The sequence below is a fragment of the Recurvomyces mirabilis genome (genome assembly GCF_035927965.1).
Source record: "Recurvomyces mirabilis strain CCFEE 5264 chromosome Unknown scaffold_20, whole genome shotgun sequence".
In the NCBI taxonomy this organism is placed as follows: domain Eukaryota; kingdom Fungi; phylum Ascomycota; class Dothideomycetes; order Mycosphaerellales; family Teratosphaeriaceae; genus Recurvomyces; species Recurvomyces mirabilis.
In genome coordinates this window covers 273,746-299,478 of record NW_027041954.1, presented here as the reverse complement: position 1 = coordinate 299,478, position 25,733 = coordinate 273,746, and the positions used below count along the sequence as shown (strand labels likewise).

Below are 25,733 nucleotides of genomic sequence, written 5' to 3'. Positions count from 1 at the left end.
GTGATGGAGGGACAATAGATGGGATCGAGCATGGTTTTTAGCGACGGAGTTCGGTGCACATTCGATAACCGTGCCAAAGTGCACGGTATTGGGCAAAGTGAAAGCAAAAGGCGAACAACCAGGAGATTCTTGTACAACCTGCTTGGACGCCAAGGCGAGCACGATGGCTGTTCAAAGTCGGAACCACAGAACAACGCAGCCAAGTGTGACCTCGTTGGCAGCAGAGTCCGTTGTACATATAGATGAGGTATAAGCTACCAGTATCGGTAATCCACAGTCTTGTGCTCTCCACGACCACCAGGTCACTGTCACATCTCATGCTCTGGTATTGCTGTGATTCCCTCGATAGGGAGGAGTAGTAATTGTACACTGCCTTTACTCATACAGAAAGTTCTTCTCCTAGCAAAACACGCTGGCATCGTGCACAAGTATAGCACATGGCACCAAAAAAGGGTATATAACTTCTTCGTCTCTCGCGTACGAAGCACCGCCAGCCTAGTCATACCCAATCTCCTCGTCCTCCTCCTCACCAGGCGCATCAGCCATATCGTCGTCGTCCTGGCCAGGACCTTCACCGTCGTCCTGTCCGGCACGTTCCCCGCCGTCATCAACATTTCCTTCGCCATCCACAGACCCACCGGCTTGAACATCGGTAGCGCTGACAGCAAAATCACCGAGTTTACTTCTCGTGCGCCGCAGACTTTTGCTCCCATCGTCATCGCCACCGTTGGCACGGCGGTTGGCAGTGTACCGTCTACTGGCCGCTGATCGTCGTGCAGGAGAGCCAAACGTACTTCTTCGACTACCACCACGGGGTGGACGACCGGGCCGGCGTTTCGCAGATGCCATACCAGGCACGGGTGGGAAGATTTCGAACCTGGTCGGTGGAATGGGCCCAGCGGAGGACGGGGGACGGGAGGTGTCGTTACTTGAGTCTCCTTGCCGTTTGTGCTGGGTACCTGGACTTTTGGTGTCCGCGCGAGCAGAAGTGCCGTTTGGTGTTTTGCGAGGAGATTGGCGTGTCGGGGAGCGTGGCGCCGGCTGGTCAGCGTTTGAGGGCTGAGGTGTCAATGCCAACATTGGAGGCGTCTTCTCATCTGCTTTCGTGAGAGCAGGATCGATGACCTCAGCTTCAGGAACGTGCTCCGTGCTCTCAGTAGCCTCCATATGCGTACCTTCGTTGGCAACGAAAGCCTCAACATTAGCTTTGAGTGTCTGCTGGACGCCTTCCTCAAGCTCGTCAGGTAGGTCGGTGGCCTCTTCGCGTGGTGCGACGGTCTGCATAGGCTGGTTTGCTTCTTCGCCCATCGCAAAATAATTGGATGGCTTGCCCATGACATATGGTGTCCAGCACAGCTTCTCCGGGTCAAGCTTCACAGTAGCTTTCTTCTCGTGCTTATCGACATACTCCTTCATGTAATGATAGTCGAGTCTGAAAGCGTACTTGCGCGTGACAGGGTCCCGAACCAGGAATCGTAAAGCTTCGAGCGTCGAGATGATGTCGTCGGGAGTCATGCCAGTCTCACGAGCAATCTGCACGACCGAGAGCTGACCGGCACCGTCCGCGTCCTCATCCTCTTTGCCTTGATATCGAAGCAAGAGCTTGCATAGAACAGTCCGCCAGTAAGACCGGTACGACACCAACCCCATGTCAGACAACGGCTTTTCAGGTGACCCTGTGCGACCTTCAACCTGTGTGAGCAGATACGAGAACTCAATCAAAACTCTCCCAAAACCGCGTCGCATGTGCACTGGCAGCACTAGAATACACGACACGTTGTTCCCAGGATTACTGAGCGTCGCATCGTAGACCGGCTCCTCGTTCGTCTCCGCGCCTCCAAAGGCTTGTGAATCTTGCGTGCCGTCAAACGAATTGTGCGGCTGTAATGTTGGAGCAGGCCCACAACCTCGTTTTTCTTTGGAGAAGTATCCAACAAAGTGGCAGCCAAATTCATCGTTCTCCGTCATGATATAAAAGAGGAACGGCTCGACATCGTAGTATAGCGTTTTCGAGCCCAAAAACAGCTTGGCCAATAAGCATAGATTCTGACAGTACAGCGGGTTGCGTCGACCGTCAACTTCGAAGAATGACAGCGTGGTTTCGGCACCAGTCTCGGGGTTCGTGGCTTTGCTGCGGTAGATCTCATCACCAGGCGGATGCTTGGCGGGACACTTGAGCTTGTGCCGCCATGCGACATAGTCTGAGCTCATGTACTTGAGGCAGAATTCGCAGATGTAGAGATGCTTGTTTCGACTGTACTCCTCAGGATACGGCGCAGCATGCCATGTGTCGATCTCGTACTGGCCAAAGTTAATGCACTTGATCTTGCTTGCGGGCGCGGCAGACTTTGATCGTGCGGGTGTCTCGCCGTTCATGCTAGCCAGTTTGTCTTTCCACGCCTGCTCAGCTTTGTCGCGAGCGGTCTGGAACGTGGCACGATCGACGTCTTGAGGATATGTCCGAGCCGTGTCTGCTTCGGCGTCCGTGAGTATACCACCATAAGGTCTGCCCTTGAGCTCATCCGTCTCCCTGTCCGGAAATGCGTAAAATGGGTTCGTGTAGATGGTCGTTTGCACGGCGGGAAAGTGATTGGGCTCGTCAGGCGGCTCGACGGTGGCTGTTCGTCGATTATTGCGTGCGCGTCGTTGACGATCTCGCTCTCGTCTTCGCTGTTTCTTCTGCACTTCACGCTCGACCGTATCCCATTGAGAAGCAGTGATGGGAAATGCAACAAGAAGACTCCTAGGCTCTTCGGCAGTCGAGATGATGTGGAAATGTTTGTGGCGTTGCTTGAGGACCCGCCGTGGCCGTCCAGAACGCGACTTTGGCGTCCCGACGTCGTCTGCGCCGTCAACACTTGCGACGCTGTGGTCCACGCCATTGGGTATCTGCTCCGGCTCCTGAGTGTCGGTCTTCCGTCGCTTGCGAATCGCTGGTCGAGGCGGCTCCTCTTCGTCGCCAGAAGGCGTCTTACGTTTACGCAGCGACCTTGAGCCGTCCATCGGGTCTTCGTCCAAGATAAGGGTATTGAACACGGAATGCGAATCTGGCTTGATGCCACCCCTAGCAGCTGGCAGCAGGTCGCGAGCCATCCTAGGAGCCGATGACCTGCGATCTGTTCGTAGAAGACCAGGGACATCTCGAAAGTCGACTTCCAGTCCATTAGACACGCAGTCTTTGCACCTCCAAACGCTTGCATCTGCATGTTTGATCAGTACTTGTTGCTGGAGTGTTTGCTTGGCATGCAGCCGGAATATGGTGGATCTACGTACCTTCATCCGAAGCTAGCGAGCCCGCTTCTCTGGCACAATACCGGTGCGCTGCAGGAACGGAAAGTCAGCATGTAGACCCTGGAATTTTTAAAGTTGCACGTGTTGGCAGTTCAGAGCTGAACCTTTTCACTGATATCCGACATTTGTGCAAGGAACTTACCATTGTCGCCACACACTGAGCAGGCCAAGTACTCTTCAAACTCGTCACCCGGATCATGCTCTTCGTCCTGCTGGCAGAATCTGAGATATGTCAGTAACCATCCAGGAAGCCTGTAGAGACATACATACACGCAGCGATTTGCGGCCACGTTGCCAACCTCCAGGTCTTCGTGTGCATCGTCTGCGGCTTCCCAGTCTTCCTCGGCCGATTTCTCACTTTCCTCATCAGACTCGTTGTCCGCGACCTCCTCGTCAGCAACCGACTCCTCCTCCACTCTTCTCCTCTTTGGTCTGGCGCCTGAGCGTGTTTTGACAGCACCAACGATCTCACCGTCGTCGTCTTCGTCATCATCATCCTCCTCAGCTACCTCGGCGTCCGCATCTGAGTCCTCCTCTTCCTCTGCTGGCGCATCCAGCTCTGCTTCAGCACCCACTTCCTCTTCCCCCTCAAACTCTTCCGCCATTTCAGCATCTTGCTCCTCACCTCCAGTCTCCATCTTGTTGCTGTGTACCTTGTAATGCACACCGCGCCCGCGCACCCTCGTCGGCGTGGGCGCGGAGCGGTTGAGCACGATTGTAGCCAGGTTGTCTGATGTACTAGCTCCAGCTGGAGTGAATTACCACGTCGTCGACCATAGGGCGAGGGGTGCGGCTTCCTTGCTCACTGCTTAGCCTTGCCAAAGCTCCTCTTGTTGATTCTGTCTCGTGATGCCCAGTCTCGTGATCAGATGAGTTTTAGTAGCTAGCGAACGCGTCCGCCAGATCGAACTTGTTTTCTGACCTGTACAGCACGTCTTTGAGACCTCTTTGACGCGTCCTGGGTGTCGGTGGGTGTGATGAGAGGTGGGCAGCTGTTGGGCCACGGATAGGGTTGTAGTGCCTCTCTAGGCGTGCGCAAGTTGGTTGATATAAGTTCCAGTGATTATTAAGGTATATGCGACACCTTTGTGAGATGGACTGAAGGTTGAGAGTGCTCCAGCCCGTTGTTGCTGTCCTTGCTGCCCGCTCGTCACCTTGCTCCCTAGTGGGCTGAGTCAGCGACTTTTGACGGCTTGGCCAAGATGTCCCACGTCTTTCTAAGCCGCAACTAACACCAACTCCTCCACCACATCACTGAAGCATATAGCATTGCGACTTCACTAAAGAACTTGCACGGTTGTGGGAACCTGCTTCGCGACACGAGTCTACTGGCCTTCGTGCCCACCATCAGCTCACGCAAGTCGCGACACTCCTATTGCACACAGCAAACATGGTATGACCCTACAGCACAAACATGAACCGGCAGCAGCCACTGACTAGCACGTAGGGTGTCCCATTCGAAGCTCTCATCCCGTATGATCACCACCACTAGATCCTTCAACACCCATTGCTGACTCCACCCTAAGCTATGCGGTCTGTCTAGGCATGTTCGGCTTCTCCGGCGCAGCACTCTCGAAGATCAGACACATGCAGAATGGAGGAAAGAGGGCAAGGCATTCGGTGGATCAGTGGGATAGACAGAGTACGTGACATCTCTCGCAGAGGAAATACTGGGCGTCTAGCTGGGGAGATCATGCTAGTGGGATGAGATGAGAGGAAGGCAGGCTAACAGTATACAGTGATGGACCGAGACCGACGCCTCACGGGCTTCCTACGAGGACAGACGGATATGGTTAAGGCGCCTGCTGGTTTCGAAGTCAGCAATCCGTGGAGAGTAAGCTTCTATCACATTTCAATCAGATATCGCCAAAGCAGAGCTGACATCTTCTAGCTGGAGAGGGCTTTCACATGATCGCTTTATCATATTCAGGGTGTACTTATGCAATGAAACAGTTCTCATAAACCAGAGTCCTTTATGCCGTGATTGTCGTCGGTTTGGTTCCGACCGCTTGAGCTCTCGAAGCGGCTTCTAGTATTCAGTGGTGAAGCATGGGTCTGCATTCGGCGCCCTCGACGCGCAGTTTGGTCAGTTCACCTTTAATAGATGCGCACTACACGACGTCCTGGATACCGCGGGCGCACGGCAATCACAAGCAGTCATGCTCTCTGTAAGTAGAGCACCATATAACAGGCCCAGAGAAGGACCACGTCTCCCAGCCGCCACACGCCTAGAACCACGAATTCACGACATGGCCTCCCTCGATGGCTGCACTGCATACATCTTTGCAGAGAGTGCTACGGACAGAACGTCTCGCCGATGTTGATCCACCGAGCCTACTGAATTACTGCATGAAGTTGTCACATGTGTCAGTATTGCCAAGAGTATGCCATGCCAATTGCCAGGAACTTGTTCGTGAGACAATGTGATGTCTTACGTTGATGCAGATCGTGATCTGAATGTCCATTTATCTGCTCCAGCTTGAAAGGGAGTGGCTCGTAGCACATCGATTTTCGATCATAAACTCGGTCCCCATAAATCATATACCGTGTTTCCGCCCACCTATGATATCCTTGCCCTTCTGATCGGTGACTTGTATGGCAATAGATGCTGGCAGATTTGCTGATTCTACGTGAGCATCGCACTCGGCTAATAGTAGACAGTGCACGACACGTGGGAAACGATGGCTACACAATCTCAACATATGCGCTTGACCGGTATAAGGGGTTCCGACCAATCACAGCTGCAGGAGCAGGGCCAGTCGTGGCGTTCGAGGAAAGTTTGAGGGAAGGAAAGCATCGAAAAGCCTCCCGTACGGTTGCATGGCCCTTGTTGGTGTTTCATGTCCTGGACACCGCTCTACCCATGAACTCCTTTGCGACTGTTCTCTTCTACTTATCCTGCTGCTATCGTTCATGCTGATTGCTCTCGGAAGACTTGACGATTTGATTGACCCCGAGCCGGCAGATCCTCCGAAACCCCTTACCCCGGAACAAGCGCACTCCTCGCAGATCGCATGCTGTAACACTGATCCTTACTATTCTTTACCCACCAAGACGATCCTTACCTGTGCGTATTGCGATCTCAAGACTGGACAGCATTGGCAGTGCTACAAGAAAAACACTCGTGCTTACTCAGACCGTAGTACGATTATGCTTACACCCTACAATCCGACCCCGTCAGCTTCACATGCCGAGAGCCATCTTTAAGGTTCAGGGTGCTCCTAACAAGACGCGCTGGACGTTGGCGCAGAAGGACGAGCAGAAAGACTTGCATAGTCCTGTTCAAGATAAGGAGGAGAGGGAGAACGTGATATACGCGACCACGATGCAGTCGAATGGTGCCTACTACGACCGGACGGTATCACCTTTACCACGCTACGAGAGCTTCGATGGGAGCCAGTATAGCGTCCCTGGATTTGAGCAGCCTCCTAGCAACAACAACATGGCCTGGAGACCACCGACTGCCGTTCAACAGCAACATCAGCAGTACCACGGGCAGGGGAAGGGGCATTTTGAGGATTTCGAGTATAATACCCCTCTCGAGGAGAGGGCGAGTCATCAGATCAGCCTCAATACCAGGATACGGTCACAGAACGAGGACGTGGTTGGCCAGCATTTGCTGTATGAGAAGGCGATGATGGATTCGGAGTCTTACGAGATGTTGGAGATTAGTGATGTTGATGCGCTGAAGAAAGAACATGCTCGGCTGAACTCGCGGATCGATGCTGCGCACAGGAAGTTGGCATTGGAGAATAAAGTCAAGGAGGCGGCTCAGAATCTGCAGAGGTTGTACTCCGCCAGTGGAAAGGGTAGGCCGGATACGCCGCAGAGTCCGGATAGTCCTAAGAGGTCGAGGAGTAGTCTGCTTGGTCGAGTACGGCCGGGGAGCAGCAGTGGCGGCTCTGGCTCGTTGACGCAGGCGGAGGATGAGCTGGCTGTCAGTACCAAGAAAGTGGAGGAGCTGACTGGTACTCTGAAGCTACTGTTTGAGCGGAGACAGTTCGTGGAGCGAAAACTGCTTCGGCACACCGCGGCTGTGTTGGCGGAGCAGTCGGCAAGGGCTACGAAGCAGATCAATGGCAAGGCTCTCACGAACGGCCACGCTCAGCATTACGAGGAACCGGACAGTCATGATATCTACCACCCTGACGAGTTCGACGGCATTCGGGATATCTTGCATGGCGCGCCAGCTACTTCGGCCAGCCGAGGTGGCGCTCAAAAACTGCAGGAGGAGCAGGAACAGCATATGGCGAGTGTGCAGACTCGGCTGGAGCATCTTAACGAGCAGCTTCGGCTTGTCATAGGTGAGGCCAGTAGAGTTCGAGGTGTGAATACAGCTCCAGAACCTGCTATCCAGGATCATGACCAAGAACCGACCGCTCGGCTCGACCAGCGGCTCAACCGACTCGAAGACAACGTGCACTTGCTCGAGCAGGAACAGCAAGGTGTGAAGGCGCACTATGCGCGTCTGCAAGACAGCGCGCACATGACCCGTAACGCCGTCGAAGAACAACTATCCGATATCAATCACCAGCTCCACAACACCCTCTTACTCAGCGCGGACATGCAGAACATGGAGAGTCTGCGCGAGCCGCCTCAGGCGTCTGGACATGGCTATCAGCAGCAGTTGCAGTACTTGGCCGACAGTCTGGGGTCGATGGAACAAACCTTACGGCAGCATAGGCTTGAGTTTGAGGATGCGAGGGAGGCTAGCGAGGGTCATGAGATGGCGCTTGCGGATGCGCAGGGAAAGGCTCACGAGCATGCGAAGAAGGTGGATGATTATGAGGCGACGCTTGGTGGGCTGTGGGAGATTCTGCAATCCGATCGCGCCAGCTCCCGGGCTCCAAGTGGTATCGATCAGGATGCCGGTGAGCGCGGTCTTCCTAGTCCGACGACGCCATTACGAGAAGACTTCTCGCTTGGGGCTTTCAGCTCGCATGTCCAGCATTTGTATAATCAGCAACAATCCGCGAAAGAACAACAGGCTATTCTGAAACGACAGATCCAGCAGCAGCGCGAGCTCAACGGGAAGTCGGATGCGGAGAAGGATATGCAGCTTACGGATCTGCAAGGGCGACATGATCACTTGGCTAATGAACACGGGGGCATGCAGGAGCAGCTTACGAAGGAGATGGCGCAGCGGTCGCAGGCGGAGTCAGAGGTCGCGGAGGCCAGGCTGGAGTTGATGAATACGGCTAATGAGTTTGAGGGGCTAAAGAAGATGGTTGATGCGCGGCAGCAGGAATGGGATGAGATGCAGAGGCAGCTTCAGACGCATCATCAGAATGCAGTGGGTCTGCAGCAGCACGTGGAGAGTCTGGAGGCGCAAGTCGCGGGTCTGACGGACGATGCGAGATTGCAGGGTGTAGAGCACGATTCTCGGGCGCGGGATCTGGAGTCCATGCATGCCACTACTTCGGAGCAGTTGGCTGCTGCTGTCGCAGAGAGAGAGGCGGCGGAGCATAGACACGCTAGTGTGCAAGATGAGATGCAGGAGCTGGAAGGCGAAGTCGTGCGTCTCACAACAGAGCTCACCATGGCTAAAGCCGAGCTAGAAGGAGCATATGGCTCCCGCGCCGAGCGTGCTAGGGAAGCGCAGGCAGCGGAAGTCGTGGGCCTGGGTCAACAGAACAAAGCTATGACTGAGCAACTGCAGCAACTTCATACTGAGCACACGGGCTTGAAAGAGACGCATGCAGCTGCCGTCGCGCAACTCGAGGGCATGAAGACCGGTTCTGTCTCCGTCGAGAGGGCGAAGAATCTCGAGAGCGAGTTGAGGGATATGACTGATGCTTTCCGGGATTTGACCAAGGAGTCTGTGGAATTGGAGAAGGAACGCGGGCAGTTGGAGGATTTGATCGATGGGTTGAGGGATCGCTGTGAGGGGCTTGAGGCACAGGTTCATGATGAGAAGGTTAGGTGGATGGGGGTTAGGAGTCCGATGTCTGGGGCTGTTGACGCTGCTCGGGATGGTGGGGTCAATGGTAGAGGCAATGGTGCGGCTGTTGTTGGTGGTGGGGTTGGTGGGAGGGAGATGAAGAGTATGATGGTTATTAGACAAGAATTTAAGAAGATGATGAGGGAGGCTAGGGCGGAGGGGGTGAGGTTGTTGAGGGTGAGTTGTTTGACTGGCTTACCAGCAGGCCACGCCCTTTCAGTGTCGAGACTGTTTTGCTGACTTATGACTTATAGGCTGAGCAAGATCAACGTCGTCAAGTCGAAGCTGAGCTCCGCCGGCTGCGACAAGCTAATGGGCCTTTGGCGAAAGCGTTGCCGACCCCAGCCTCCGCGACTCCAGCGCAAGATCCACCTCAGGTCCTCGAACAAGCGGCTGTGCATGGCCACAGTAACGGTGCGATGAACGGCACTGGTTAGCACACTAGGGCTCCCACTTCGCCATCAACCAACATTATACATTCTTCTGCAAAGCAGTCAGCCCAGGCTAATGCACTACGTACACTTCTGCAGGCACAAGTGCAAACCCGGACGCAGACACATCATTGCAACAGGTCCTTAGCGTTTGCCAGCGACATCAGGAGCGTTGGCGGCTCGATCTAGTGATTTTGGCCGTGCTGATTGGGTTGAGTTTACAAGTTGGAAGTCACACGAGGGATAGGTTTAGGATGGGCGTGGAGAGCTTATGGCGCGGTCAAGCGAGCGAGGGTGTTTGGGATGGGTGTTTATATTGTTCTTGTGGGGGGGGGAGGGCAGGTGTAGGATATATGAAGAGACCCGTGTACAGACATACCTGAGAGAAACAACAAGATGACTCCCTGCTCCTGGATGGGTTCTTTCACGTGATCTGATCTTAGATTAGATGCCATGACGTCGAATGGTCTCGGCTGAGTTTCCAGTTCGGCAGAATGTGGACGATGGTGCGCGCGCGCGAGGAGGTGTTTCGCTGTGTTCAGCTCGAGAGCTCTTCGTCGCCCGCCTGCACATACACTACATTACCGTCTTCACGTTCCCGAGGTCGCTGGCGTTCGTTCTTACTATGCTCTCGTTCAGTTAGAAGCGTAGAATTGCTTTCGTCGCAGCCATCCTCAGCACACACGCACACATCCACTGATCACGACCACATTCGCTTGTCTGGCCTACTAGCCATTTTACCCGATGCCTCCTACTTCGAACATTCGCAAGACTTCGCTCGCCTCGTATCCTCCTCCTCCCACCGAGAACGGCACGTCCAATGTCTCCAAACGCACCGCCTCAGGTCGCGCGATTCGCACGAATACCACACGACCCACCAACTACTATGCGAGACACTTCGGTGGTGCGGGCCTGGCAGTAGACAACGATGCCAGCGAAGCACCAGAACCAGGATTCTTTCCTGCGCTACAATTTTTCAGCGACGCCATCACTGCACTACCCAAGGAGATGGTCCGCCATAGCACGCTCATAAAAGAGGCAGAGGGCAAGGTGCATGGGCCTAACGAGCGGTTGAGTGGAATGGTGGAGAGGCTGCTGGAGATGCCTATACCTGCGCGACGGGACAATGGAGGTGCGCATTTGGGACAGTTGGGTGCAGGAGGACTGCTGAGCTTTACTGCCGCGAACAGTACCACTGGGAGCACGAACGTGAGTCTGATTAATGGTGTTGCAGGAGGTGGTGCGCATTTGTCTGCTGTCAACTCGGTCGCGGGGTCAGTGATTGGGGACGAGGATACAGAAGAGGATTTGGTCAGGCGGAGAGCGTTCCACGAGCTGCGATTGCTCATTCATGGCATGCTCCCGAATTTGGAGGAGAAGACGGCGGTCTTGACCGAGGCGAATCGTGTACTTGCGGTGCAGCTCGCGCGTGTGGACTCGGTCATGCCGCATATCGACAATGAGATTAGTGAAGAGGCGAGGTTGGGGAGCATGACGCACTGGGCGTACAGCGATAACAGAGTGAAGAAGCATCCGATGCCTGTGCCTTCGCGTAGAGACATCGCAGCGACGAATAGTCTGGCTGCTGTGGCTGCGGCATTTCATGAGACGGAAATCGCGCAGGCCAGACGAGAGGCTGGAAAGGAGGCGAGTAGGGATAAAGTGAAAGGGAAGAGAGGACAAGCGGCTGCGGATCATGTGGACTCGGAGTTCGAGGAGCGGCCGAAGAAGGTCATCAAGGGTGCGAAGGGCAAGGCTGCAACGATGGGTCTGGGTATCTTGGCGAACGGCGAGCCGGTGAAGAGACGCAGGGTGGATAAGAGTATGCTTGCGCCAGCTATGGAGCGTATGGCGAGTCAAAATTCGGCCAAGGGCAGCAAAGCGAACAGAGATACTCCGCGTAGTACACCAGCTGTTGAGCCAGGCAAGAAGCAGCCGAAAGCGAAACCAGCACCTCTTCCTCCGAAGAAGAAGTTGCTCAATAGTGCGCAGAACAGTCCAGCGCTCGCGAGCAGTCCGCTACATAGCTCCTTCAATGCGAACAATATGGAGCCACCGCCCAATGGGAGGTCGCAGACCAAGAGGCTACGGAACAACAGCACTACAAATTTGCGGCATGAGAGATTGGTTGGTGGAGAAAGCAGTCGGCCGACCTCTGCGGCTGGTAAGGCGAGCAGTAATGGTGAGAAGGCGACTAGTAGCAAGAAAAAGACTGTGCATGACGAAGAGCGCAGACAGGCTTCCGAGCGGGCAAATGCTGCGAAGACTACCGAGCCGAACGACGACCTCAAGAACGAAGATGTCGAGATGGCGGATGCAGGCGCACGACCAACACCTTCTCGATCGAATTCTGGGAAGAACGCCGCAATAGCAAGCACAGGACCCCGTGGCTCGAAACCAGGCACACCACGCAATGGTGACAGTTTCGTCGCACCCGATGCGACAAGTATGCTTCGTACGCGATCCGCGAGAAGTCTGCGCGGTAATGGGCGGGAAGACAGTGGTTCTGATACGCCGAACGACCGTGAAGTAGCTTGCGGTGGTGTGGGGATGCCTGCGGGTAGTAGAGGACATCATAAGCGGGTGGCTAGTAATAGTCATCTTATCAAGCAACTTGCACCTTTCAATCGCAGCCCGGATGCGGACCGGCATAGGGGGAGTAGTGAGGAGAGTGGAGATGGTAACGGGGAGGGCAGAAGCGGAAGTAGGGAGAGAAAGAGAGAGGAGGCGGGTGAGGAGGACCAGGTGCAGAGGGGACATGAGAGTCGGCCTATCAGTAGGCGGGACACGCAGACCACGGGCCCGCCTCCAGGCATGGTTGAGTTGCCTGAGGCGGAGGGTATGGAGACTAGAGTTGGCAATGCAATCGCTGCGTCTAGTCCTCCGAGGAACGAGGACCTCCCAGAAGAGGCGCCAGAGCTGGAGAGTGATAATGGTGATGAGGCGTCTATCGATGAAGAAGAGATCTCGCCTGCGCCGTCCATCGAGCATGGTCACCCTCCTACTGGGCCGGCACCGGACTTGATTTCCGATCGGGATGATAACGATGTTGATGAGGAAGACGAGGACCTGGATGAGCCGCACCAACTACCGGAGAGTAGCCATCATACTTCCCACAACGCCTCCCACAACCCTTCACCCTCAGCAACACCCCATCCCTCCTCCGAACCCGAAGCCGAACCCGACACCGAACTCTCACCCAACCCCGAGATCCTCAACGACGAAGAAGAAGACCAAGAAGAGGAGGCAGAAGACAGCGACGAGCACGACCCCGACGACCCCAATGAACCGAAATACTGCTACTGTGACCGCGGCTCCTATGGCGAAATGGTCGCGTGCGATAATGCCAAGTGTGTGCGTGAGTGGTTTCATTTGGGGTGTACGGAGTTGAGGGAGGCGCCGGCGGAGAGTGAGAGTTGGTTTTGTAGAGAGTGTAGGAGGGTGGGGTTTGGTGGGGGGAGGAGGGGACGGGGGAGGGGTGGTGGGGGTGGCAGGGGAAGAGGTTAGGGTAGGGTTGGGATATGATGTGAGATGGGAGATGGGAGATGAGAGATGAGGAGGAACTTGGATGGGGTTGTGATTTGGGTTGGCTGGTGTACTTTGCCATAGACGGCCTTCTGGAGGGAGAAGAGATAATGATATATGTATCGGCATTTTTCTTCCTTCTTCTCCGCGACAACGATCCCTGTTCACATTACTTCCCATATGGTGTAGGCAGTAAGTAGTTCATGCTGGTTGCCATCTTCATTTGACAGGCACGTGATGAGGCTTCCCCCGGATTTTCCCTCACTCGTCGGAAGTCGGAGCGATTCTGGGAAGCCGTCATGCAGTCGAAGCTTCTCGCCTGCGTATCCTCGAAGACAGGACGACTTTTGATACGTACATTCACTCACTCACTCATTCACCCACATCTCAACAACACCCAATGTCGCATTGGCCCAATCGGTTTTCTTCCCTTTCGTTGTTCTTTGCATGTCTTGTTCCTCGTTTATAGCCTTTCAGTGATTGGTCCGGAGGCGCTAGGCGGCTGCGGCTGCGAACTACATTTCTATATACTTCCGCCTCTTACGAACGAGCATGATGGCGCCTGGCAGTGCGCAGAGGACGACGATGATGGCTGGAGACCTGGTAGCGAGTATGCTGAGGACTACTGGGAGGAACACTGGTGTGAAGGCGGCGGCGCGGAGACAAGTGGCGTTTGGCAGGGAGGCATCGACGTGGTCACTAGAGCAGGTCTCGAGGAGGGCTGGCGTAACATCTGCTACGACAGCCAGTGGGCTTCTTGGTACAGTATCAAAGGCTGCCCAGCGACATGGCTCTTCCACACGACCATTATCGATTGTTCGAAGCATCAGCACTACCATCCGACCTTCACTTCGACCACAGCGAATAAACACCCTCGGCCTCATCCAACAACGCACAATCTTCGGCAGCCAAAATTGGAGCGGTCAGAGTAACCAACGGAACCTCCTCGCCTCCATGGAACAGACGGCCAACAACAACCCGAACAGCGCCACCTCCCAAAATGCCTTCTATCAAACCCTCCTTCGCGCGAACATGCCTGAGATCCTCGTCGAACGCTATCAAACCGGCCGATACGCCAGCAATGTAGCCTGCGAAGGCGCTTATATGCGCGCACTCGAGCGTATAGGAGCTGCCGAGACAAGCGGTCTAGGTTCTGCAGCAGGCAAGATCGCGGGTGGGACAAGCCATCAGATGAGCCAGGAACAACTGCAGGCGATCGGGCAAGCAGTCTCAGCCCGCTCGCAAGGCGGCAATGTCAGTATCTCTCGCGCTGGATCGGGTGCTAAGAACGAACCGCTGTATGTGGTTGTGGACGAGAGCACGGCGAGCACCGTGTTCAAATGGTTCAAGTTCTTGCTTGTGTTCGGTCTGGTGTCCTATTCTGCGCTCGTCGTCTTCACACTTATGATCGAGGCGACGGGTGTGTTGAAGAAGGTCGGTGGGGCGAATAATGCTGAGGCCAAGCCGGAGCTGCAGACTACTCGCTTCAGCGACGTTCATGGCTGCGATGAGGCGAAGGAGGAAGTGCAGGAACTGGTCGACTTCTTGAAGAACCCGGAACGCTTTAGCACGCTCGGTGGCAAGCTGCCGAAGGGTGTGCTGCTTGTCGGACCGCCTGGGACGGGAAAGACCCTTCTGGCTCGTGCTGTCGCTGGCGAGGCCGGCGTGCCGTTCTTTTACATGTCTGGGTCTGAATTCGACGAGGTCTACGTGGGTGTCGGAGCTAAACGTGTCCGCGATCTTTTCACTGCGGCGAAAGCTAAATCACCTGCGATTGTGTTCATCGACGAGCTTGATGCTATCGGAAGCAAGCGCCACGAACGCGATGCCGCATATGCCAAGCAGACGTTGAATCAACTTCTCACCGAACTGGACGGCTTTGATCAGAACTCTGGCGTGATCATCATTGGAGCCACCAACTTTCCGGAGTCTCTCGATAAAGCTCTTACCCGCCCTGGTCGCTTCGATCGAAACGTCGAGGTACCACTTCCTGATGTGCGTGGTCGCATTGCGATCCTCCAGCACCACCTCAAGACTATCAAGTTTGATGCCTCCGTGGATCCGACAGAAGTAGCGCGAGGCTGCCCTGGCTTCTCCGGTGCAGAGCTTGAGAACGTAGTCAACCAGGCTGCTGTTCACGCATCGAAGAACAGGCAACCCAAGGTGACCATTGAGGATCTCGTGTGGGCGAAAGACAAGATTTTGATGGGTGCAGAGCGAAAGAGTGCAGTGATTCAGCAGAAGGACAAGATCATGACTGCCTATCACGAGGCAGGCCACGCACTTGTCGCCATGTTGACCGAGGCTACCACACCGCTATACAAAGCTACGATCATGCCTCGCGGCCATGCACTAGGCATAACCTTCCAGCTTCCCGAGCTCGACAAGGTCAGCGAGTCGAAGAAGGAGCTCTTGGCCCGCATAGACGTCTGCATGGGAGGCAAGATGGCGGAAGAACTGATCTACGGTGCTGACAACGTCACGACCGGCGCATCGTCAGATATCCAGCAAGCCACACAAGTAGCCTACAGCATGGTAGCCATGGCCGGCATGAGCGAAAAGCTCGGCAACATCGACCTGCGATCCGACTACCGCCAACTCAGTTCCGAGACCCGCCTACTCATCGAGAGCGAAGTCCGAAGATTAGTAGAAGAGGGTCGGGAGCGGAGTATGACCCTCCTGACCACGAACCGCGAAGCCCTTGATCGCTTGGCCAAGGCGTTGGTTGAGTACGAAACGCTGAGCAAAGACGAGATGGAGAAGGTGGTCAGGGGCGAGAAGCTGCCGGAGAAGATCAAGGTCGATATCACCACGCCGATTAAGGCGCCTGAGACGCCGTTGATGCCGCCTTTTGGGCTGCCGCCGCTTGGGGGTGGGAGTCCGGGGCAGGGTAGTCCGGGCCAGCTTGGGGATGGGGTGAAGGCGGGGAGTCCGTAGGAGGATGTTGAGGAGAGGGTTAGGTATGGATTTGATTGCGCTCTTCTGAGCTAAGTAACGAGAGGGCTAGAGAGCCGGTTCGCGGGCGATGCGATGTGACGGGATGTGGTGTACGAGAGGCGAAGCAAGCAAGCAAGCAAGCATTGTTCTAGAGAACAGCGAATCGTTTTGTGTAGCGTATGGTATTTTTATGCTCAATTACAGCATTTCCCTATAGCTCCCTCCATGCTACTCGCAATCCTCCCTGTGCCTTTACCATTCGATGGTGTTCCTTCGGCATAGTCAGTAATCTATTGCTGCGAGGAGGTGCATGTAGATCGGCGAGCCCCTGTTTCTTCCTGCTGCTCGGCACGCGGCAGCCGCACCGGAACGAGGCTATCATCCGAAGTTGTGCTCTTACCATCATCGCAATGGTTTTGTGCAACATATTGTCAGAACCGGGACTGTAGGAGGCATTCGTCGTACAAGGAAGTTACTGAAGAAGTTGGAAAAGCTTGCTTCACCGCCACCATCACCTGCTCGCGGCCTGCACTCCTCCGCAAGCACCTACAGCTGCAGCTGTTTCCAGCCAGCGCACGCGACCACTTTTAACGCACAGACGGCTGACTACTCACTTCACGGCACCCTGAAAGGTGATCCTCCTGTCGCAAGTGCCCTCGACATTAATATATATACTCGACAGCTGCGACGCTTGCATAGTAATGACATGATACGCATGACGACCACGTGAAGACTTCCACCCGCTCGGGCACGACTACCCGCCGCCCATCCTCTCGTTTACGACATCCATCACGCACCATGTTCTGGCGTTTCGGCGGCTACGCCAATATTTCCACCCTCGACACCATCCTCGACAAGCCCGATGTCACCGTCGAAGAACTCCTAGACGAGAGCGACTTGATCCAGGAACTGAAACAGCAGAACAGCAAACTCATCGAGTTCTTGCGCGAGGAGCCTGTGCTCAAGAAACTCCTCAAGTATGTCGTGACCAATGACCAGCCCTCTGCCGATGAGGGCGCGGAGAAGGAGAAGGCCGAGGAGAAAGAAAAGGAGGAGGAGGTGAAGAGTCCCGGGATCTCATTCTTTGGCAAAGGGAAAGCGAGGTCGAGATCGAAGAGTATCAGTAAGAAGACTGGGAGTGATGAGGCGGGCGAGACGGAGCATGAGAAGCAGGAGGCGCAGAGGAAGAAATACGCTTATGTGGCTTGTGAGGTGCTTTCTAGTGAAGTCTGGTCTATTACCGAAGCGGTCCTGGAGCACCAGGATCATTTGAGGGAGTTTTGGCGGTACATGCAGCAGCCTGCTCCTTTGGATCCGTTGCAGGCTGGCTACTTCACGAAAGTCAACGAGGCTCTTCTGGATAAGAAGACGGAGGAGATGCTTGCTTTTTTCAAGTCATTGGATGGGATTGTCCCGGCTATGCTGCAGCATGTGGATTGTCCTATGGTTATGGATCTACTGCTCAAGATCATCTCTTTGGAGAAGCACGAAGGTGGTGTAGGGATTGTGGATTGGCTGCAGACACAGGATATCATTCCGGCGCTGCTTGCATACTTGGGCCCCGAGCACAATAATGCCACGCAGACTTCGGCTGGAGACTTCTTGAAGGCTATCATCACAATCTCGGCGAATGCTACGACGCAGGATCAAAGTGTCATTGGGCCCAACGAATTGACAAGGCAGCTGGTCTCGGAGGAGTGCATTGATACACTGATCAAGGAGATGCTGAGAGGTGGCAATGCGTTGACGGTTGGCGTGGGTATCATTATCGAGGTGATTCGTAAGAACAATTCGGATTATGATGTCGACAGCCAAGTTGGACCGGACCCAAAAACATCAGATCCCATCTACCTTGGAACTGCCCTTCGACAATTCGCCAACCATGTCCCGGACTTCATGCACTTGATCCGATCGCCTTCAGCCAAGAAACAAGATCTGAAAGCTGCATTTGGCACCAGGATCGAGCCGCTGGGTTTCGATCGGTTCAAGACTTGCGAACTCATGGCCGAACTCCTTCACTGCAGTAATATGGGACTGTTGAATGAGCGCGGCGCAGAGGAAGAGGTGCGGAGAAGAGACGCCGAGCGTGAGAGGCTGAAGGCCGAGGGCAAGCTTGCTACGCCTCGGGCACCAACTACGCCCATGAACGATAATAGTCATGATGAGTTTGGCAGCTCGGTGGACTCGCATGGCTTTCATCATGCTGAGAGGCCGACTGATGATGAGATGGGTGGTCGGAGTAGTGAGGGCAAAAAGCTTGAGGTCCAGAATGCTTCTGATGAGGATGGGTTTGAGAAGGTGAACCCACGGGATGCTGACGATCTGCCGGACGAGGTGAGCTTCGATGATTTCAATGAGAAGATTGAACAGACGGGTCTACCTGCGCTGGAGAAAGTGGAGAAGCGTGATCCCACGGATCCTCAGAACAGAGTGACTGCAGCGGACACGGATGTGCCTGCACCTCTATCACCCGCGAAAGCGAAGTCGCCTACGAAGTCATCATTGCATTTCGACCCGCCACCTACCAAAGCTGCGGGAGATTCGCCGACAGCGGCTGGTGTGACGGATAAGGTGGGGAATTTCAGTATGGACGAGGACACAGTAATGACGGAGTTCGGTGATGATCTCCAAGAAACCGACGATGATGATGGCCCGAGCGAGCTAGAGAAGCAATTAGCTATGGACGCCGCGAAGCCTGCGCCTTTGTCCTTTGGCAAGAAGCCGACTGCAGGTATCGAAGCCGGAGACGCAGCGATACCTGCCGGGTCCGAACACGATTTGGAAGCCGGAAGGACGAGTGATGAGTACCAGGATATTGACACAAGTATTGCTACGATTCAAGGTGAAGATGTCATGGCTGCGCAGTCTGGAGAGGAGAGGAATGGGGAGAGATTACCTTATGAGATCGAGGCAGACGGTAGTCCGGTTGTGGGCGATATGCTCAAGATGCAGTTTGTTGAGCATAAGGTTGTGCCGACTATACTTGTAAGTGCATTTCTTAACGGGCGGCTTGCGATGCTTGGGGCACATCTGCTCACATTGCATGACTTTCTAGGATTTCTTCTTCCGCTTTCCGTGGAACAATTTCCTCCATAATGTGGTTTACGATGTGGTACAGCAGGTTTTCAACGGGACGCTGGAGCGTGGATATAATCGGGCTCTGGCTTTCGACCTTTTCCAGACGATCGCGGAGCACGACTCGTCAGCATCCGATGCAGTGAACGCGAAGAGCGCTGGTCTGGTTTCTAGGAAGGACATCACCCAGCGGATACTGGATGGTCAAGCCGCCTCGAACCTGTCGCAGCAGAATAAGGGGATGCGGTTGGGATACATGGGACATCTCACATTGATCGCAGAAGAAGTTTGCAAGTTTGGAAATAGACATCCCCCCGAGATTCTGGATCAGAACATTCATGACCGAGTCAATCGACCTGAGTGGAACGCGTACGTAGATGGTACCCTGACCGAAACACGCGAGAAGGACAATGCCGTCCTCGGCGGTGTACGGCCAGAAAACGCGATAGGAATGCGGAACGGGTCCTCGAACCTCGGGATCGGTGGCGGCGGAGGCTTTTCCAGTGGTCAACAGTCCGCTCTCGCGTCTGCTGGTCTCAGTGGTGTAGGTGCCGGTGTTTCGGCAGAGGACTCCTTGGCCATGAGCGAAGGTACCGTCGGGCAGAGCTTCGAGATCAACTCAGGAACTATGCTTTCTGGGTTTGGAGACGGAGGGGACGACGAGGACGAGGACATGCTGGAGGATGAGGCTATTACTGGACCGGGAGATATTAGAGAGAGGAGGCGGGCGGCACTGAGGAGTGCGTTTGAGGATGACGAAAATGTAGGTGAGATTGGGTTCGAAGATGTCGATATGGACTATCGATGAGCCTGCGGCCTCATTGATGGTCCATGTTGACTCCGGTTTTCCTGCGCTTTCGCACATTCACTCTTGTCTTTGCCCTGCACTGAACTGCACTGCACATTTATGAACTGAGACGGGAGGGTGTACATCATCTGCACACACAAACGGCGCGCGTATACACGAAGGAAAGGCGCCTGCTCATGTTGTACGATGGACGATGCTTTGGAGCCAAAAAACCCCACGAGGAAGATAGCGACGAAAGTGTAGAAGACAAAAGAACGATTTGGCACAGCCGCTACACCACCCTGAAGCAGAAACATGATTAAGTTCAAGCCGCCTTCTGGGATCGTTGGACGGATGAGCGGGTGGCCCTCCGTTACTTTCCTCGTCACTTTTTCCACCTCCTTCTCGCTCGAATCTCGGTCACGAGACCCTTTCCCGCTTGCGGAAGCAGTATTGGCCAATGGCTGGACGGCTTCTGTTGGCTTACTGTATCTTTTCTTACCTCATCTACCACACTATCTCTTGCACTGCCGGCACTAGGTACGCTCCGTGCCGCAACGGCAAGAATACCAATACTGACTAATCTTTCTTCACTATAGGCTACGCCTGAATCACCCGAAGCAGATAAGAGTCCGGCAGGTGGTGGCCAGGCATCGATACCACCACCTCTCAACATCCCGCCTTCGCGAGCGAGGAGACAGTTAGCTGCTCGACTGGCGCAGAAGCGGAAGGAAGAAGAGGAAGGTGGCTCTTCTTCCGCCCTTGCCGACCCTGACTCGGAGGATGCTGCGGCATTGGAAACTGCTTCCCACTTACCGGCTGAGCCTGATGAGAGCTCCATCGACCTCAAGCCTGCTGCCGAGCTAGATGTTGTTGAGGGTCTGAGCGGTGGCGTTGATGGTCTTCAAATTACGGGGCTGAGGACCGTGGGAGGCATCAGCGGAAGTGGCAGCGCTAGCAAATTCGAAGGACTGTTCGGAAGTGAGGACTCCTCTAGTGATGACGATGACGATCAAGACTTAGATGAGGACGAGGCTGGACGAGACGAAACTGCTTATCGAAGTGGTGGCGACTACGAGGATGGCGGTGCAGGTGGATGGCGAGCAGGGGGTAATCAACGACGACCTAGCACCACTGAAGCTAAAGAGCGTACGCCTTTGAGCGACGATGAGGATGAAGATGAGGCTTCGCAATTCGGCTCTGCTGTTTCGGCGAGGGGGTTGGGCTTCGGTGGTGGGCCGTTTGCAGATCCGGAGGAAATGGACGACGATGACGAGGAGGAAGATAGTGATGAGGAGCTCGTTGAGATACGGCCGCGGAGGACGAGCTGATCGCAGGTTCCGAGGCGTTCGTTTTATGAGTTGGTTGTGGTTCCACCTGTTGGATGGCGTTCGCTTGAGATGGGTGGGATGGGGTTATACTTTCAGAGCATAGATCGTTGCTTGGGCATTACGAGCGAGATACCAGGTAGTTCTTAGGCGTACATACATTGTGGAATGGTGCTTTAGGAGACGATAGTGTTGATGAGACGACTATTGATTTTGATCTTGCTCTGACTGATGTACTGTAACAAGCTTGTCTCTGCGCGCTTCACCACCAACATCAATGCCGAGGACATCGTACTCCTATTCATAACCATTCGATCAGCTGGCGGTAGGAGCAGCTGTAGAAGCATTCGTCCTCGCCGCAGCTGCATCATAAAGATTCTGAATATCAGCCTTCCACTGTCCAACATCTGGCCTCAAGACTCTCCTGTCATAAGTCAACAAACCGTTGACCTCTCCTTCGACATCGGTAGTCTGAGTCCAGATACCACCGCTGCAGGCATATCTCACGATCTGATCGTGCAAGTCATCCAGCAACCTGTGTCCACGATAGTTCCAGGCATCGATAGTCTGATCGATCTCATAGGTTTGATTGATGGTGTTGATGGCTTCTTGCACATTCCAGAGATGGTCAATCGAAACATTTTGGCCGATGCCGCCGAACTCGCCTTGAATGCCGATTCTGCTGGGGTCGTAAGGTGATGAGTCGATCGAGTAGAAAGGTGAGCCACACTGTGGGTTGGCGTAATGATGATTATCGCTGTAGTCACCGGCTCCATGGTCGTACCATCCAGTTGTGGAGTCGACGAGACGTGTGGGATCTAGTTGGCGGACACGGTCTGTAAGTGCGAACTCGGGGTAGTAGTTTGTCAGCTGACCCCATCCTTCGTTGTAGACTACCCAGCTGAAGATGCTAGGGAAGGGTCTTTGTTGGATGATCAGAAGGTCGAGTTGACGGGCGAACTCGTCTTGTTGAGTAGCGTCCGGCAAGATCGTCTCAATCGTGCAGTTGGACAACGTTCTCTGTTGCAGCGGCCGCAGAGAAGGCATGTCTTGGAAGACTAGGAGGCCCATCTCGTCGCAGGCTTGGTAGAACAATGCTGTTTCAACTTTAATGTGCTTTCGTAGCATATTGAAGCCGAGGCTCTTCAAGGTTTGCAGATCGTACACCATGGCTTCGCGGTTGGGTGGCGTGTATATACCGTCGGGCCTGGAAATACGTTAATGACGAGGCATGAAATAGGCACTACAGCTCAATACGTACCAGAAACCTTGGTCGAGAGTACCGAACGGAAAGACGAACTTCCCATTCAAGAGTGGTCTCTCAATCCCGTTGACCTCCCCACGGGAAATGGTTCGGAAGCCAGTATAACTGCTGACCTCATCGTCACCAAGAGTGACCTTTATATCGTAGAGTGTAGGCGTGTCTGGCGACCAAGTGCTGACCGAGTCAACGTTAAAAGTGCACGCCGTATTTGCAGGACCATCGTGCGTGGCGACGGTACTATTATCCTTGCGATCAATGACTTCGATCTTCAGGCCAGCCGTACCGTTGCCAGAAGTCGAGACTGTGGCGTTGATCTGGCCATTGGCTCCGGCGGCGACCTGAAGGTCCGTGATGTAGTTCGATGGTGCTGACTCGATCCATACGCTTTGCCAGATGCCACTGCAGGGCGTATAGAAGATGTGCGAAGGTTTCAGCGTCTGCTTGCCAATCGGAATTACATACGGGTCACTGTCCGTGGGGTCGTGGACGAAGACAAGCAATTCGTTCGTGCCGTTGGAGCGGACGTAGCTAGTCGCGTCAACGGTGAAGGCGAAGTAGCCGCCACGATGGAAGCCGGCGTTCTTGCCGTTGATGAAGATCGTTGCCTCATAGTCCACAGCGCCAAAGTTGAGGAGCACACGATCCTGCGTGAAGGTGGAGGGGATCGTGAAAGAGGTAGAGAACCAGGAAGTCAAAAGGTAGTCGCCCTGGATGCCTGTTGTGACGCTGTTAGTAACCGCTACCATAAAGTAGAAAGTCATTGATATTACCAGACAGTCCACTCTCAAGACAAGAAGGTATCAGCACTTCACTAGACAGCGTCTGGCCGAAAGGTGGCGAGTTGACTGCATCGAGCGACGAAGCATTCTGCCATGTCCAGATGCCGTTTAGGCTCTGCCACTGCGAACGCTGAAGCTGAGGACGAGGATACTCTGGCCACGGGTTTGTGCCGACTTTATACGTCCAGTCGGTGGTAAGCGGTGGAGTCTTGACAGCGTACTTGGTGGTATTCGTGACCTGTCGTGGGAAATGGAGTGCGGTCGCAGCATTAGCAAGCGCCAGCACCTGGAGAGATGATGGCAGATACATTGTCACAGTATCGAAAGAATTGCGGCAAAGACTTGAAAACCAACCTAGGAGCTTGATCAACTACTCTTATAGTACCTGTGCCTGTTGATCACCATCTATGTCCACAAGGATCCCGATGCGCCGTCACTGCCGGCGTGGGAGTCGCTTGGCGGACACAGCGTGTCTCCATGGGGTAGCATCATCATGGTGAGGAGTATGACTTGCAGATGTGCGATGACAAACATGCTTGGTTGTCCGATGGCGAGGGCACCAATGAATGTCGTGGATGCCAAGGTGGTGATCCTGCCGGGCCAAGCATTGTCCCCCGCCTCTGCTTGTGTGACGACAGAGGCCGGGTTTTGCAAATCCACAACGGGAACACAAGCACTTGCACTGCATTCAAGCAAAGAGCATAGTCTCGTGATGGCCATGTGCTAAGCAGTGTCCGCGGCTATCTGCAGAAGGTCGGTGTAGGAGGAGGAGTAGACACATCATGCTTGCAAGAGGTTGGAGTTCATGGAAACTCGAAATGCATAACGGATCATGATGTCCACTTCTACCCGCAACAATAAACCTTGCTCTGCACATGGCAGCACGCTTTCGCAAAGACTCGGCCATCGCTGTACCGAGATGACCTCGAGCACAAGCACCATGCCTGAATATCTCACAACCTGTTCCAATCGCCACCATCTACAAGCATGTGGAACAGACCGTAGCTATCAATCATATGGCAGAGACGCAAAGGCCACTGCCTCCAGTGGCCCAACCGAGATATCCAACACAGCTTTAATTCTGTTACTAGAACGGTGTCAGGTCTCCTATCCGTGTCGTTTGTTGGTGGGTAGACTCTACCTAACTCCAGATATCATCGCTCCATGCGTGGCTGGCCCTGGCGCCATGGATCGCATGAAAGAGACTTTCGACAACAGCACGACACGGGGTCCTGATCTTGGGTCTAAAATGCCTCGTTGAGCATGGTGGACGTCCGTACGCGGCATATCCTCCAGTAAGGTATCCATGGTCATTGGCTCTCAGACGAAACAGTAGAAGTAACTGAGCTCTCTCGCTTCAGCTTACTCCTCACTCTCTTTCGTGGTCCGGTTGTTCCTCTTCCTCCATAATTCAACACCTCGATCGATTTCACCTCTTGTGACACCATCTCGAACCAGCTGCATTACAACACCCAGCGTCTCTACATTCTTATTCCGACTCTCGTCATCGAAGAACAGCATCTCAGCGTACGGCACACCACTGGCCTTCTGTATGCGCTGGAAGTGCGTAGTCTTGCTCCCAGGATAGATCTCGGAATAACCGAACATATCCGAAGCTTTTCTTACTTCTGTCCCAGGTATAGATAGCATACTCAGCATCTGTCGCGCAAGGTCGGGGGTGCCTGTGCGGCTAGCTGCGCCAACTAGAATGTTTTTCTCCTTCAGCGATGACAGTATTGAAGCGACATCTGCGTAGAATCCGTAGCTACTACCATAGGCATCACGTATAGTCAATCCGTTGTCTTTGCCGGGTTTGAGAGGTGGTGAGACATGCGTATCGATCCACATCGGCCATAAAGTATAGTCAAGGTCAAACACCATCATCTTCGGCAGGGGGAGTCCATCCTTGAGAGTTGATGGCACAAGCACACTATCCGCTGGTAGGCTCGTAGTGGTGGTGTCCTCGGTAGAAGACACTCGATTACGTCTCGTCATGATTAGGCTTATTGTGAATAGGGCAATGGACGACAGCGATATGTGCATTGTTGAGATCCGCTTGCACGTGCTCGGTAGAGTCGTTCATCCGACGCCGTTCCAGATGACTTTTCCGAGATCTGATCCGCATCTTCTATGAGCACGTCTGATCTCACCCTGACGCGTTGATGCAAGCACGTACACGGACGTCATTGACTTTCTGCAACCAGCTCGAAACAGTAAAGAGTAGTAGGTACATATGTGCAGTAGTGATCATCGAAGCAGTCTCTACATTCTCTATCAAGCCTTTCAATGCAATCCCTCCGCTCAAACCTCACCCGTTGCATCGCAAGAAGAAGCACACAATCACCCAGGTCATTCACATCTTGCCAACGCTTCCA

At 54.2% G+C, this 25,733-nt stretch overlaps 8 protein-coding genes across 8 annotated transcripts; 5 read left to right on the top strand and 3 right to left on the bottom strand.

Moving 5' to 3' along the window:
* Positions 1 to 495: 495 nt before the first annotated feature.
* On the bottom strand, positions 496 to 3,929 carry SAS3 (Histone acetyltransferase; the record flags this gene model as incomplete). The annotated part of the gene is made up of 4 exons (XM_064840055.1): positions 496 to 3,200; positions 3,274 to 3,321; positions 3,434 to 3,513; positions 3,562 to 3,929. The coding sequence occupies 4 exons, from the start codon at positions 3,927 to 3,929 to the stop codon at positions 496 to 498; spliced, it is 3,201 nt and encodes a 1,066-aa protein (XP_064692376.1).
* Positions 3,930 to 4,681: 752 nt separating this feature from the next.
* On the top strand, positions 4,682 to 5,203 carry LTS14_007362 (uncharacterized protein; the record flags this gene model as incomplete). The annotated part of the gene is made up of 5 exons (XM_064840054.1): positions 4,682 to 4,684; positions 4,739 to 4,764; positions 4,818 to 4,933; positions 5,031 to 5,125; positions 5,183 to 5,203. The coding sequence occupies 5 exons, from the start codon at positions 4,682 to 4,684 to the stop codon at positions 5,201 to 5,203; spliced, it is 261 nt and encodes an 86-aa protein (XP_064692375.1).
* Positions 5,204 to 6,478: 1,275 nt separating this feature from the next.
* LTS14_007361 (uncharacterized protein) lies at positions 6,479 to 9,669 on the top strand (the record flags this gene model as incomplete). Its single annotated transcript, XM_064840053.1, has 2 exons — positions 6,479 to 9,409; positions 9,487 to 9,669. The coding sequence occupies 2 exons, from the start codon at positions 6,479 to 6,481 to the stop codon at positions 9,667 to 9,669; spliced, it is 3,114 nt and encodes a 1,037-aa protein (XP_064692374.1).
* A 738-nt stretch (positions 9,670 to 10,407) lies between these two features.
* Positions 10,408 to 13,219, top strand: LTS14_007360 (uncharacterized protein; the record flags this gene model as incomplete). The annotated part of the gene is made up of 2 exons (XM_064840052.1): positions 10,408 to 13,021; positions 13,101 to 13,219. 2 exons carry the CDS (start codon positions 10,408 to 10,410, stop codon positions 13,217 to 13,219), a joined length of 2,733 nt encoding a protein of 910 aa, XP_064692373.1.
* Positions 13,220 to 13,743: 524 nt separating this feature from the next.
* YME1_1 (i-AAA protease yme1) lies at positions 13,744 to 16,125 on the top strand (the record flags this gene model as incomplete). The annotated part of the gene is made up of 1 exon (XM_064840051.1): positions 13,744 to 16,125. One exon carries the CDS (start codon positions 13,744 to 13,746, stop codon positions 16,123 to 16,125), a length of 2,382 nt encoding a protein of 793 aa, XP_064692372.1.
* A 798-nt stretch (positions 16,126 to 16,923) lies between these two features.
* SIT4_2 (sporulation-induced protein) lies at positions 16,924 to 21,318 on the top strand (the record flags this gene model as incomplete). The annotated part of the gene is made up of 3 exons (XM_064840050.1): positions 16,924 to 19,110; positions 19,181 to 19,963; positions 20,587 to 21,318. 3 exons carry the CDS (start codon positions 16,924 to 16,926, stop codon positions 21,316 to 21,318), a joined length of 3,702 nt encoding a protein of 1,233 aa, XP_064692371.1.
* Positions 21,319 to 21,630: 312 nt separating this feature from the next.
* LTS14_007357 (uncharacterized protein) lies at positions 21,631 to 23,668 on the bottom strand (the record flags this gene model as incomplete). Its single annotated transcript, XM_064840049.1, has 3 exons — positions 21,631 to 22,522; positions 22,577 to 23,294; positions 23,350 to 23,668. The coding sequence occupies 3 exons, from the start codon at positions 23,666 to 23,668 to the stop codon at positions 21,631 to 21,633; spliced, it is 1,929 nt and encodes a 642-aa protein (XP_064692370.1).
* A 1,052-nt stretch (positions 23,669 to 24,720) lies between these two features.
* Positions 24,721 to 25,353, bottom strand: LTS14_007356 (uncharacterized protein; the record flags this gene model as incomplete). Its single annotated transcript, XM_064840048.1, has 1 exon — positions 24,721 to 25,353. The coding sequence occupies one exon, from the start codon at positions 25,351 to 25,353 to the stop codon at positions 24,721 to 24,723; it is 633 nt and encodes a 210-aa protein (XP_064692369.1).
* Between the last annotated feature and the right edge of the window lie 380 nt (positions 25,354 to 25,733).